Here is a 15,577-nt window from a genome sequence, read left to right on the forward strand (position 1 = left end):
GTGCAGAGGAGATGTGCTAGAGCCAGAAGACAGCGTGCAGTGGGCTACAGATCGGATTTACTGCTAGTCAAGCAGGGGACAGATTGGACAGCATAGTTTCACGACAGTTTGCTTCGCAATTATTTACAGGGTGCACTTGAATAGAAAATTGCTAGACTTAAATATGTAGATAGAATTAACATTGGGAATTTACACTCCCGCTCTGAGGGAGATAGGAACATGGATCAAATTTAAAAGTCTTTGATAGAGTATTTGGCATAGTAGGTTTGGATAGTAGAAATGATGAATTATAGACAAGATATTTCTGTATCAATTTATTTTACATAAAGAGCAAGAGCATGGTCAAAGATTATCTCACACCTTAAGCCTGTAGGATAAGAAGAAAAAATACCCCACTGACACCATTCCATCGCTGTTCATTTAACATCAGAATAGCCAATACGCGTGGTGCTCTAGAGAGCAGTGCTACCATTTGGGATGGTCTCAGGCGTAATCAAACCCACAATTGCAAGTGCTGAGTGAATAGAATGAGTGGTAGTAAGAGTAAGCCATTTCCTGATGTCTGACTGCTCTATTTACAATAGTGAGGGAAGAGAATTAGCCTAGATAGCCATCCGTACATGAGTGGATTCCTAAAATATGGTGCATATACACAATGGAATTTCATTCAACTCTAAAGAAAAAATGCTCTCATGAAATTTGTAGAGAAAAAAAGGATGGAACTGGAAAATATTCTATTGAGGTAACTCAGGCTCTGAAACACAATTGCTGTATGTTCTCTGTCATGTGTAGATCCTAGCTTCTATTTTGCATATGTGTGCATGGGTACACATGTGTATGAGATTGACTCCAGATGTCATTACACAGATACTGTCCTTGTTTATTGAGATTGTTTTTGTTGGCTGGGAGCTTCTCCAAGTGGGGTATGCCCACTTTCCCATAAGACCCCGAGAGATACCTGCCTGTTTCTTCCTATTCAACCCAAGGATTATAACCACACCACCCATACTTGGCTGTTTTATATCGGATCTGGGGATCAAACCCAGGACCTCATGCTTATGCAGCAAGCACTTTATCAGTGGAGCTATCTCCCTTGGCCCAGCTTGGAACTCTGTAAAATATGTGCTTAGTTATGTGTGGATGAGCCCATGAGAAGGGAAGAGAGGTATCGAGGAGGGGGATGGGAAGGCTAGTAGACACATATGAACTGAAAGTGGAGTGGGAGATATTGGGGGGGCGAGATAGGAAGAGCAGGGGTTTGGTTGGAGAGGTTCAGTCAATGCGGAGTGTGTATGAAACACATACAAGCACGTTCATCCTCTTTAACAATAAATTTAGGAAAGACAAGAGATGAGACTATGAGAAATTCTAGGCAAAGCATCCGAGTGTGAGGGAAAGGAAATTCCAAGATAAAAATATGAACTAACATTAAAAATAGTAGCACATTGGAGGTGCCTAGTGTTAGATTTGGCAGTCAGAAAATGATTGCTCTCCTGGAACTTTCTAGAATATTCCTTTCTTCTGCTATCGACCGTGTTCTCCTCCAAGTGCCTTTTATAGCTGGTCATCTCCCTACAGTCCGCTCCAGTGTCTGCTTCTTGAGAGCCAGACTTGTTTCATGTTGCCTTGGCTGTGGGACTGTGAACACAGCTCCGTCTCTGAGTCCCAGCCCTGTGTTTGCATCATATGATAAAGAACTGGGTGAAGGACTGAATGAACACATATCCACTCTATAGCTGGGCAAAAGAGACGTACAAAAAAAATCAAATCCAGGTAAAGAAATACACTAGAGACGACTGGAATGGAGTTCACAGACCTCCTCTTCTTGAACTCCCCAGTCCCGGGGTTGGAAGAATCAATTATTAATGTATGGAACATTCTAGTTCCTAAAACACATGGTGGGACTGATTAATTATTAATACTATTAGTGTTTCTGATTTGTATCATTATTCTTCTAACTGAGCTGGAGGATGGATTTCCAAGTGAATTATTGATACCTTCATTTCAGAATGCCAAAGTGGCCTCCCTTGTGAAGTCTTGGCTGAGCTCTGCCCCGCTCTTTGCCCGCCTTTTCCCACAGTGCTCCCCTGGAGCTTCTCAACACATACTTGTATGCAGCGCATCGCACCCAGATGCTGGGCTAGTGTAAGCCGGGGCTGTGTAGGGAGTGGCAAGCCTGGCTTACACAGTGTTTGAACCCACGCCACCCTGTGCACCTGAAGAACACCCCTTCCTTATCCCCTGTGGGATAAGACGCTGGTTAAAGAAAGGTGTTCTGCAGTTGGTACCCTTGGCTCTCACATTTTGAATTGTCTTTAATACTAGTTTACTTGAATATTTATGCATGTATAGACTTCTCAGAATACTGCAAGTTTTCCTCTGGGTAGAGACTGTTTAGTGATACCAAGTTATTATCTGGTGACCTTTTATCTAAGTCAGTTGTATGAACTTTGAATCTGCATCATGTCTTATGGATGAAGTTAACTCAGTGGGCATTTATTGATTGTTCTGTATCAACTGCCTTTTATACGTTAAAATTAAATTGGAAGATAAAATGTATTTATATGTTTTAATGCATGATTTGTTCATCTTTAAAATAGCCACCTGAGGTTAAGTCTGTAAGTGACAGCACCTTAGTGAGGGAGCCTGTTAGATTTTCCTGCCCAGACATGGATCCGTGTTGTTGTATTGCGAGACCACCTTTGGGAAGTTATTGGTCCTGCACTGCCTCAGTTTCCATGCCTGTAAGTTTTCACACCCATTCAGAAGGTAAATGTGAGGATTCTAGGAGCTGAAGGATTTAAAGCATCTAAGACAAAGGTTACATACAATAAGTGTTGAATACTTTAACTATCACTACTTTACTCATTTTTTTCTATTTTCATGTGTGATGTGGTGTATGTATGTAGTGTGCGTGTATGTATATGTATCTTTGCATGTGTGGGGCACATATGTGTGGTACAGGTACAAATGGAGACCGCCCATGAGCAGAACCATCAATTGCTATTCTACCTTTTCCAATGAGGCAGACTCTCAGGCAAACCTAGAGCTCGCTGATAACAGCTCTTGCTAGCTCGCCAGCTTGCTCTAGGGATGCTCCGACTCCACTTTCAGAGCCTGGAATTACAGACAGGAAACTATGTATAGCTGACTTAAGGGGAGTTCTGGGGATCCAAGCTGTGGTCCTCATACCTGCTTCAGCAAATGAAACACTGAGTTATCCCCATAGCCCCATCAGCATTTTAAAATTATTAGTTCATCAATTTTTATATGTGGAGTGTCTCACCTGCATGTATGTGTGTGTCTCATATGTGTACCTGGTGCCCACAGATGACAGAAGAGGATGTCGTATCCTTTGGGACTGCAGTTACAAGTTACAGATGATTGAGCCATCATTAAGTGCTGGAGATTGAACACAGATCCCCTGGCAATGCAGTCAATGCTCTTACTGTCTAAGCTAGGATAGTCCCTTACCCTATTGGTATTTTAATCCTGCTTAGATTAAACTAATGCATGCTCCAGACCAGTTATTAGTCCAGTTCTCCGGGTTAAGAAGCACTTGTCCTGGGCTGGAGAGATGGCTCAGTGGTTAAGAGCACTGCCTGCTCTTCCAGAGGTCCTGAGTTCAATTCCCAGCAACCACATGGTGGCTCACAACCATCTGTAATAAGATGGTGCCATCTTCTGGCCTGGCAGCATACAAGCAGACAGAATACTGAGAATACTGTATACATAATAAATAAATAAATCTTAAAAAAAAAAAAAAAGAAGCACTTGACCTGAAACCTCAGCCTGTTATGGTTGCGTTTGTGTTATTCAGGGCTCAGACACAAGCCCTTCAGTCATTGGCTTGATTGTGAGAACCCACTCACTGAGGCAATGTGTAACAGCGACATGACTTTCTTCTCGCCTGATTCGATAGGACCAGTCAGTAATATCAATGTCACAGCTATGGGTCTTTGTATGATGTAGAGGACCCAAGTTGCCGTAGCAACAGAGTGGCCGCATTCTAGCAGGCTAGAGTCCATTCTGTTTGCCTGCTCTGCGCTTGGCATTGCCAAGGACATGAAAGAAATGTAACAGACACTCCTGGCGGCGAGGAGTTTGTAATGTATAATGCATAGAGGACAAAATGACCCTGATAGGCCCATGGAGCAATTAAGGAACTGCAATCACAACATCAAGGCTCTAGATGATTAATTAACTCCCCAGATGAAGGATGCTGATAGCGAAAGAAACATAGGCGAGTTTGGGGGAGAAAAGAAGTGAATTTAGCCCGAATGGTTTCATGGAGCTTGGTGGCATTTTAAGCACAGCTTTGAAACAATGGGGTTGTCAGGGTAAGTGGATAAAAGAGAAAAGTTTCTGGGAGGGAAGGAGGCCGCACTCAGGTCCGAAGTGGCTGTTTCTGTTTTTGCTGTGTTTCTTCCTGAGAACAGATGCTAACTTATTACTTATGTTTATTTACTCTTCCGCTTGGTACAAAAACTTCCTGATGTTCTAGCTTTCATCACGTCTTAGAGAATGTGTCATTCTCTTGATTGTTTTTGTTTTTGATCAAGCCTGTAGGGTTCAAGTTACCCAGAATAACACACAATGGCATCCCTGATAAGTCTCCAGGGGTCTGTTGTTTCCAGTCCCACAAAAGAGCATAGAACCAGAGGCAAGGTAGGAAAGCCTAAACAAACCCAAGGGTAAGGAAAGCTCCCTCAGACAACAAAAACACCATTAAGAATCTCGGCTCTACACCTGTAGATGGTTCCTAATTACATTATTTACTTCAATTCACAGAGCGGGCCTGGGAGAGTCATTTATATGCAAATGCCAGGGCAGAAAAAAAAATTAAGAAAATGCATTTATGAAAAGTAATGGTGGAGAGGTTTGGTGTTCATTTGAAATGTTTCTAAAATACCGGCTTTTACTGCTCAAAAGAAATGATTTTGAATAACAATTACGATGCAGCAAATGGAGAGGAAAAATACCTGATTTTATTTACATTTAATTATACAAGGTCTAAGCTTTGAAAGATAAAAGTTGCCGCGCTGTCATTATAATTGAATTGTTTGTAGTTCTTTTAGCAGTTCTGGTTTGAAAAATGATGGGAAAAAAAAAAAAAGTCCTTATTTGCTTTTAAATCCAAATGGACTGCTCCAGCCCGGCAGTGTTAGAATTTCCCAGGGTTTTGTCTGTCTGTCACTGCTTTGTGGCTGACATTTCCTGCTGACAACAGAACAATTTGATATTTTACCGACTTGACTCTGGCACAGGAAGACCTGTAACAGAAGCGTGACCGCACATTCTGAATTACCCCCAGCCTTTCAGGTGAGTGCTGCTGGAGGCTTCCACCCTGGGCTTGGCGCTCGGGGCTCTCCCAGTGGCCTGGTCAGAGAGGCACCACTCTCAGACTGGAGGTGAGACCGAAATCAGAGTCAGACCTTTGAGTCTTGTGCCAATCCCGTGAGGGGCAGCCTTACAAACAGGGCGTGGCTTGACACCCCACGCTCACGTGTGCTAGGCTTTTCTGACCAGAATTAAGAGATGGTATGTTATTTCTCTTTGACCAGAAAACGATTTTGAAGTCAGACAGTTGTCTGCACACAACGCGCATGCCCTCCATGTCAGTACGGCTTACACATGAAGACCTAACAGGCAGAGAGGGTGAAGGAAAAAAATACAATTCCTGTAAAAGAAAGTCTGTGATTTCCACGGTGTTTACTCCGTTTTAATATATTTTTGTCACTGTTCATGCCAGTGATAGCACTGCGAAGGCTGAGCTGTGCTCGGCAGTCTCGTGCAGCCAATAATGCAGAATCCCATTTGAACAGCATTATGAGGAAGACAGTCTTCATGCGTGTTTCCTACCTGTAAAAACTGAGGCTTGGTGAAGATGTACAGATGTGGGGTGATAGTTAGAGGCCCCCTATGCTTACCTGCTCATGTGTTTCCTGTCCAGGCTCAGTCTGAGTCACACGCACCGCTATCATTCCTTTGGGTTATCAGCAAAGGAACAAACAGTCCTCTTACAGTTCACCCTTGTGTGCTTTGCACCTTCCTTGTCACCCAACTCTTTAAGGGAAAAACTTGGTCACCCTGGCAGCCCCAACCAGCTAGACTTAGCCACAGTCCCCAATATCAAATTTTTTTTTTTTTAAATTGTAATAGCAAAAATCAGAGAAAGATGGTATATTCAGTGTGGCCATGTTGGGAAGATGAACATTAAGGGGTTCTAGTGACCCCCATGGCTGTCTTCAGGGCACTGACATAGATTCAGATTTGAATAGAGAGGCAGAGTACACATGACTAAGCAGCCTGGATGGGGTTGGTTCTCCCTATCATATTGTCCAGCCTCTAGTGTCTCCTGAACTCTGCAATCTCTTCCTTCGCTTTTCCTTCCCAGAGCATGAACCTTCTGGGGAACTTTTCATTCTTTGGGGATCCTTGTGTTTCAGTAATTTGGTAGAGGCAGGGAGAAGAGCATGCTTCTCTTTAATACCCTTCTGTGGCAGGCTGGGCATGCCCTGACCCACAAGTCTTTTAGTTCGATTTAGATTATTTTCCAAAGTGTGGGGATAGTAATCTGAATAATTAAAGCCCTCAAACTGAAACCTTCCCTGCAGTAGCCTTGTTGGCCTTTGCCAGCATGCGGAAAGGATCCGCCGTGAATGTCGGACTCTGTTTTACCTCCCTGGATCACACCACACGTTTGCTTCTTTAATCTCCAGCAGTTAATGCGTTTGCGGCTGCCATCAGGAAACACTGAAACCTTGACCCATAAGCAAACATTGCACATTCCCGGACAGTACCCTGAAGTCTTTACTTTTAGCTATCAGGGAGTCATGTAGACTGAGTACAGATGAAGCAGCTGGACTCATTGTCCAGGCTGCTTTCTTGAATGTTGTTTCATTTTGGTTAGATACTAAGGAGCAATGTGGTGTGGGGTCTTTTGCCAGTGGGGAAACCGAATCTCAGAAAAGTTAGGGGCTTTCTAGCCTCTAGACGTCGGTGGAGCTGGGAATCCAACCTAGGTTTGTCATGATTTTTCTCTGTGCGTGGTCCAGAGCTTTCTGCACACGCTGGACTCAGAGGTCTCATTCTGTCTAGATAAGGCACTTGATCCTATGGAAAGGGAGCCCTGGCCCATCGCAGGCAGCAACAGAGATTCTTGATTTCCAGCATGGATGTCTGCCCTAGCATAGTGTATTCTGGTCCTTAGGGCCTGAGGTATATTTGACCCAGACGGGGACTGTACATGTGTGAGACCGTCACTTCAACAACTAAATGATATAAAAGCAATGCTTTCAGATCTTAGCTCTCAAGCTTCTTGGGTGGTTGAGGAGGCCGAAAATTCATACTTGCATTTGTACTATGGAAATGTGGTCTAAGGAACTCTGGATTCTAAGTGATGAGGAAGGTAGTCATCATTGCTAATCAATACGAGGCCATTTTCTCGTATTGTTCCTATGTAAATGATTCTCCAAGCGCTGTGGAATAGCCGAGCACTGTCCTGATGCTACTTGAACTTTCATTATAATCAGTATTGATTGTTAAAGTATAATTGCCTGCTGCAGAATGTTCGTTCTGCTATTCTACTTTTGTGAGGCAAGGTATAAATAAGAGAACAGGAAAGAAAACACATAATGGCTTATAAGTGACCTTGCTTTCCTATGTACTGCTAAATGCTTTTCTCCCTCCTTCCGTCCGTCCATCCGTCCCTCCCTCCCTTATTTCCTTCCTTCCTTCCTCTTTTTTTTTTTCAGAAAGGGTTTCTCTGTGTAACAGCTCTGGAACTCTCTCTGTCGACCAGGCTAGCCTCAAACTCACAAAGGTCCACCTGCCTCTGCCTCCTGAATGCTGGGACTAAAGGTGTGCACCACCACCGCCTGGTGCTAAATGCTTTCTATAGGAAGATTGCTTTCAGGAAAGATAGACATTCTCAGGGCTGAGAAGCTGCTCTCTCTCATTGCCAGTGTTCTGCATAGGAGAATTAAAGGCTACAGGGACATTTACTTTGTAAAACGAAAGATGCTTTGCTTATCAGTAGTATAGGCCGTGAACATATTCTGGAATCCCTCGGTGATTCATCAAATATTCAGAATATTTATGTAGAAATATTTGGAACATACATTAAATATTTTATTGGGGTTTGTATTAAACATTTGGCTCAAGTGGGACTTTTGTTATATAAGGTTGAATCAGCTTGGTGGGCACAATGATCTTCTTGTGTATGTATGAAGAGGGAGTATATGATATACACATGAGGGTTTGTGAGTGTGTGCTCCTGTGTGTGCACATGTAAGGCCCAGAGCAGCGTGTTGAATGTCTTCTCTTGCTCTCTGCCTTGTTGCCATGAGACAGGGTCTTTCAGTGAATCAGAAGCTGGTTCTTCTATAGGCTGGCTGACCAATTCGTTCTCTAGATCCGCCTGCCTCACCCCACTCTTACTGGAGTCTGTATATAGGTGCTAGGGATGAGAACTCAGGTCTTCACGCACGCAGAGCAAGCACGCTTACCCACATGCACCATCTCCTCAACCACATTTGTATTTTAAAGATTTCCCTTCTAAGGAATCAGTAACCGAGAACATTGAAATGACCTGTCTTTAAAAGATGAATTTTGAAACACTGATTTCACTTGGTTTTGCTGTTTATCCCTTGAGGCAGCTTCTTCTTGACGTTGAAAGATTATACTGTCAAAGGAGCAGCACAAAATGAACAAGGCAGGCCTCGCTTTCACTCAGCAATCTACAGAAAGCATGAGGTGCTCACTCCTGAGTGTGCGCACGGTGCGATGCTACATCCAAGAAAGGAAGGTGGGAAGAGACAAAGGCAGCCACAATAAAGAGGAATCAGTATTGGCTGATGTGGGAAGAGGGCCTCGTGGAGGGATAGAATTGACATTGAGACTGGAAGGCAAATGGAGTTTTAAATAAGCAACAGCAAACATGGGGAATGTTCTAGTTAAAAGGGACGGCAAAGCCAGTGGATCCCCAACGCTGCATGCCAGAGATTGACAAAAAAATAATTAAACTTAACTACTTACAGTTCCGAGAATGTTCATTATTTTTTGCTTCCAAAGGTCCTAAACTAATTACTTCCAGTTCCCTTGGTAAAACTAAGGTGATTTCTATAAACAAAAAGACTGCCTGTCTTTGTTCCAGGTAGACTACCCTGTCAGGTTACATATTCGGGATGCACCACATGTATTTGATCTTTTAGTAAATTGCTATTCAGGGTACCATTTAATGCTTCGCTGAAAAGGAAGTCTGTAATCTTTTCTGTGCTCTGTATGGCAGCTCAGGTGGTTCAATGACCATAAAATATGCTCTACTTAAAGCTGACTGTTGCGAGGCCACACTTAAGGAGATAGAGTACCTGTTTGGAGACACGCGGAATAGCCTTGGTTTTCCATGCTTCTGCAACCTAAAGGGAGAGTAGTTCCCTTCAGTGACTCTTTAAATAACAAGCTTTATGATGTTGGCCAGAATGTCTTTCTCTGATCCAATTCCAAGATACTTTCCCCGAGTTTAATGGCCAGCCAAGTGGGAAAGGAAAACTTAAATTAAGCTGGCCTTGACTGAGTCCTGAGGCAACTCATTTTTCATGAGTTGCTCGTCTTAAAAGTGCCATAGCTCATTGTCAACACAAAGTCTGCTTACACTGTAAACCGGACACCCCATTTGTCCGGTGAAACAACTAGCCTAAAAAACATTGCTGCCACTGTCGATTCATCTGAGTATTTCATTTAGTGACTCCCCCGAGGCTTCTTCAACTTGAGAATGGATTCTTCGTATCTGAGAAAATCTTGTGGCTTCTTTGTGGGAGCCCACAGAAGTGGGTTCGTTCCACCTTGGCTGGAAGTCACAGAGTTCAGGCCTGTTCTTGCTCCTTCAGGGTTATTGACAAGAGGTCTGACTTAAGGTGTGGCTACTAACAAGAATTCTTGACCTAGGCTGTGATAACTAGGTGTTTGGGGTATTAAATGGCCCACAGAGGTGGATTCATTCCACCTTGACCAAAGGTCAGAGAGTTCAGGCATATTTCCTGCTCTTTCAAGGAGATGACAGGAGGTTTGACCCAGGAAGTGGCTGGCTACAGGATACTTGGCCTAAAGTGTGATTGCTTCGTGTCCTGCCTAAGAAACAGAATGCTTAACTCAGGGAATATCTGCTTGATGCTTCAGGTACTGAAGAGGTAATTACCTTGTTTGTTCTTTGTATCATGTTAAAGCAGACACCACCACCCCCTTTTTGGATTGGGGTCTATAAGCATATGGAGAATAAATGTGGGCAAGTTCAATATTTACCGATTTACCCTCCCGGTTCTATTCTGGTTTTCGAGACAGGGTTTCTCTGTGGTTTTGGAGCCTGTCCTGGAACTAGCTCTTGTAGACCAGGCTGGTCTCGAACTCACAGAGATCCGCCTGCCTCTGCCTCCCGAGTGCTGGGATTAAAGGCGTGCGCCACCACCGCCCAGCTCCGGTTCTATTCTGTGTCTCTTTTTCTTTCAGATCTCTGGTCTGTCTGTCTGGCATTTCTAATCCACAAGCCCCTACCCTGGAACATGCAGGCCCCATGAGGGCTGGACCCCGACACTTGTTTTCCAAAGTAAGGACAGGATTTGTGTTTTTTCCCTGTAGACTTTGAAAATGGACGAGAAAATGTTGTCACCTTAGACAGTGTCTGCTTTTTCCATGCGGTATTTCTTGTGACCTTGTATCACTTTTGTTGACTTAAAGGTGACACCAAAGCTAAGGAAGAGCTTATGTAGTAAACCACATATAAGGAAGAAGAGAGAACCGACTGGCTCCCAAAAGCTGTCCTCTGACTTCCCTAAGTTCACCATGCCACACATCTGTCCACTCACAATAAATAAATGAATGCAGCACATTTTTATAGTTTAAAATAAGCTAGATAGCCGGGTGATGGTGGCGCATGCCTTTAATCCCAGCACTCGGGAAGCAGAGGCAGGCGGATCTCTGTGAGTTCGAGACCAGCCTGGTCTACAAGAGCTAGTTCCAGGACAGGCTCCAAAGCCACAGAGAAACCCTGTCTCGAAAAACCAAAAAAAAAAAAAAAGCTAGATAAAATTGAAGGATGGATAATTACAAGTATTAAGTATTTATACCATGTAGCAAAATTCCAGAGAAAGACCATGTTCATGAATGTAAAAAAAAATCTCAAAATATTACTTAAAATTACAGTGAATTCTGTTTTGAATTGTGGGCAAGAACACAGGGAACAATTTTTTTTTTTTTTTTTTTTTTTTGGTTTTTCGAGACAGGGTTTCTCTGTGGTTGTGGAGCCTGTCCTGGAACTAGCTCTGTAGACCAGGCTGGTCTCGAACTCACAGAGATCCGCCTGCCTCTGCCTCCCGAGTGCTGGGATTAAAGGTGTGTGTCACCACTGCCCGGCAGGGAACAAATTTTGTAGCTGATGTTTAGCAGGAGTTGGGCTGTTCCTCAAACTTCATCACGTCTAGCACCTTCTGTAGTTTAGAAAGATAAGGTATCAGCAGATTTGAAAACCCAGTCTACCCGACATCTAGCCATCCTTCATCAAGCTGAGCCTTCCCTTCTGACTGGAGCAGAATCCCAGTGGTTCCTACTGAATAAAAGTTTGCAAGCATTGGAGTAACACCTAAGCTCATTCTTGGCCAGTGATCAAAGACATCGAGAATTTAGTGTCATTTCTCTCGCTTGCTGATTCTCTAATGGTTAAAGAGGAACTGGGTTAGAGTCCAACAGTCAACAGTGGGTGTCAGATGGTTTCTAGACTGTAACTGGAAGCTTCTCTTCTGCCCACCAGTTCCCAGATATCCACTCTAAGGCTTTGTGTTAATTATAAACTGTTTGATTGATGGTGCAGGCTTATTACTAACTAGCTTTTACATCTTAAATTAACCCATTTCTATTCATCTATGTATTGCCACGTAGCTATGGTGCTACCTTACATTTTGCTTCTCCAGTGACTGCTGGTATTTCCTAGGCTCCACCTTCGTTTCCCCTTTATCTTTACTTGGATTTCCTGCCTGGTTTGATTTTGCCTGGCTCTTGGCCAAATCAGCTTCTTTATTAAGCAATGTTAATAAAACATCTTTACAGTATATAGAAAGGCATCCAACATCAATAACTGTTCCTCATAGAAAATACATTTGTATTTATACATACGATAATCATTTTATTATAGAGGATTAGTAAAAAAATTGAAAAACAAAAATGAGTGATTAAGGCATGTTTTTGAAAAAAAATTTCCCTAAATATGTTCTAGTATATGTTTTTAAAAAGTGAATATCTGTATTCACTATTGAGGAATATCTGTATGTTACTTCCATCATCAGAAGAAACAGTTATATTTTCAGTTGTAATCCCAGCCTTTAATGACTGAACCGTCTCTCCGGCCCAGACGAAACAGTTACAATTGTTATATACTTGAAAGTGGTTTTAAAAGGGTAAGGCCCTAAATTCATTCAGGAAAGAAAATTGAGGGTTAGGGAAGACCAACAACTCCAATGTCTTGACCAATGGGGAAAACTGTTTAGACAAGTGAGCCGGGGGTGGGGGTGGAATAAGGAGAGGTGCGTGACTAGGAGGGAGAGAATTCCAGGCTGAGTCATGGATTACTGTCTTCAGAGAAGAGTATTACAGAAGAAGTGGAGAGAGGTGAGAATGGAAGTCAGATTCTGTACCAAGGCCTCATTTGCTCTGACTGAATTTTGCCTGCAAATTAGTAAGAAAGATTTGCAAGCTGCTGAGTGGCTCAGTTCTACTTTCAAGTTAGAAAGATCCACATGGCAGTGCCACACAGGAGGCCTGGGTGATGAAGAGCCTGGAGTAGGAGCATGACAAAAAACACGGGAGAAAGCCATGATGACCAACAAGGCAGAAAGCCATGACAACCAACAAGGGATGGAAGCCATGAGGACCAACAAGGGATGGAAGTCATGATGGTCAACAAGGGATGGAAGCCATGAGGACCAACAAGGAAGGAAACCATGACGACCAACAAGGGAGGAAACTATGACGACCAACAAGGGAAAAAACCATGATGATTAACAAGGGATGGAAACCATGATGACCAACAAGGGACGGAAGCCATGAGGACCAACAAGGGAGGAAACCATGATGGCCAACAAGGGATGGAAGTCATGAGGACCAACAAGGGAGGAAACCATGATAACCAACAAGGCAGGAAGCCATGAGGACCAACAAGGGATGGAAGCCATGAGGACCAACAAGGAAAGAAACCAAGGTGGGAGGTGGAAGCCAAGAGGAGAGGCTTTGAAGAAGTGGGCTATGCTAATGACTGGATCTTGGAATTGAAGGGAGCTGAGGTGGAGCAGGGGGGAATGAAGGTCATCTTTTATGAAGCTGTTCTGTGTAGTCAGGTGAGCAGTAGACCTGGTAAAGATGGTGTGAGGAGGTTCAGTTTGTTCAGTTAGAGAAAGTTGCTGGTGAAGATTTTCAAAAGAATTTAAAAGTCAGGAAACAAGTCTATAGAGTGTGATTGTAGGTATAAGAGCAGAAACGTTCACATGGAAGCAAGAGGAAATATGATTTGGGTTTATGAATTGCAAAATTATCTTCTAGCTGGGTGGTCGTGGCATGCCTTTAATCCCAGCACTCAGAAGACAGAGACAGATGGATCTCTGTGAGCTCAATGCCAACCTGGTCTACAAAGCTCATTCCAGGACAGGTGCCAAAGCTACAGAGAAACCCTGTCTCAAAAAACAAAACAAAACAAAACAAAACAAAATTATCTTCTAGACTCCTGGATCACATATAGTTTCAGGTATTTTTGTGTTTAAAATGGGGTGCTTTGTTTTCACGCTGGACGACACACTGACTGTACCTTTTGTTCTCCTGGACTTAGGCCTTGGAAGATCGTGTATGGGAACTTTTACAAGAAGCAGACAGGACAGCCGAAGCTAACAAGGCTCAAAGTCAGGTGTATGATGCCATGGCCCAAACTCTGGGTGAAGCGTGGGCAACCCTGGTCTCCATGCTTGAGAAAAGAAGGGAGCTCCTTGGACTGACTTCGGAGTTTTTTGAAAGTGCTTTGGAGGTTGGTGTTTCAAAAATCATTTGCTTCTCCAAATCAATGCACATAACTAGTACACACAAAAATATTTGACTTCTTAAACACATATTGTATGAGTGTTCAAAATGGCAGAATGACCAAGATATATACAATACATTTAGTATATTTTGAAAAAATAAAATTAATATTTTAAATATAAACCATCAGTCATATAAATAGAGATAGTTAAGTGGAACTCTATACCACTTTGATCTAGTTCCCTCTTTAGAAGATAGTAATGTAGTCGTGGAATCTGGTTACTCTTACTGCACACTTAGGAGGCAATGCTGATGTGGAGGATTTTATTGGCTAAAAGTCAGAGGATAAAATTTCCTCTGCTCACTTGAGAAATTAATTACAAAATATTTCATAGCAAATTATCCTAAGGAATATAGGTGAATTTCTAAAGTTTAAACCTATCTAACTGTAGTAAAGGAAGAAAAAGACCCTGGACTTCAGAGTGTTTACTTCTGTAGTTAATAGTGTGACCCTGAGACAGTAGGGCCTATAAAGAGGTGGACCAAGGCTTCATACAATAGCCAGCTTTACCCGGAGCCTATAAAGAGGTGGACCAAGGCTTCATACAATAGCCAGCTTTACCCGGAGCCTATAAAGAGGTGGACCAAGGCTTCATACAATAGCCAGCTTTACCCAGAGCCTAAAAAGAGGTGGACCAAGATCTCATACAATAGACAGCTTTACCCAGAACCTAAAATGAGGTGGACCACGATCTCATACAATAGACAGCTTTACCCAGAACCTAAAGAGAGGTGGACCAAGGTCTCATACAATAGCCAGCTTTCTCCAGAGCACCCAACAGTTTATAGTCTGAGGGTCGAGGGTCACCTGAGTAGAGTATATAATCATAACAACAAGCTACATGTGGTTTTCCATAGAGCCATATGATTGACAGCTGAAGTAAGTATCCTCCTATCTGCTCTACCTAGGAGTAGCAGGAGGACATTGTCCAGGAGCAGTTCTGTGTTCTGAAGACACTGAGGTTACAACACTCTTGTTGTCTTGTTTTCTTGGAGTTTTCTTACAAGCACTCAGCAATCTCCTCACACAACTCCATTCTTGGACTGTGTTCTGACATGGGTGAATGACCACCAAATTCCTCCTGGAATTTTTCTTTAGTTTACTTATCTATTTACTTATATTTTACATTTTTTCTTTATGGAGGTTTTAGATTTCAAAATATGAGACCAAACATTTTCCAAAGATGTATATTTTTTGTAAGATACTTCCTGGCAATTTCCCATTTTAACGCCTGTCCAGCAGCACAGCCTGCTCTTGCTGACGACCAAAGGCTACTTCACTATGATAGAACGCCAGCTATGAAAACCATGACATTCTTAGGAGGGAAATTCAGGAGTTAAATCTGGAGTAATGACCATAAAACTTGACAAGGACAATCTCATGCACCGTGAACTCACTCAGAAGAGGAACAAAACCCTTACTGTAGCTTTTAAGATTGACAGGTCACAGCTGACCCCTTTTTAC

At 42.8% G+C, this 15,577-nt stretch overlaps 1 protein-coding gene across 3 annotated transcripts in view; it reads left to right on the forward strand.

Moving 5' to 3' along the window:
- The window catches only part of Ccdc141 (coiled-coil domain containing 141), a 141,587-nt gene that overhangs the window by 17,111 nt on the left and 108,899 nt on the right, over positions 1-15,577 (forward strand). For all 3 annotated transcript variants that reach the window (XM_057755593.1, XM_057755595.1, XM_057755594.1), the window contains exon 3: positions 13,868-14,059. In XM_057755593.1, the coding sequence (XP_057611576.1) occupies positions 13,868-14,059 (192 nt within the window). The remainder of the gene's footprint in view (positions 1-13,867; positions 14,060-15,577) is intronic.

The sequence above is a fragment of the Chionomys nivalis genome, chromosome 22, assembly GCF_950005125.1.
Source record: "Chionomys nivalis chromosome 22, mChiNiv1.1, whole genome shotgun sequence".
Taxonomy (NCBI): domain Eukaryota; kingdom Metazoa; phylum Chordata; class Mammalia; order Rodentia; family Cricetidae; genus Chionomys; species Chionomys nivalis.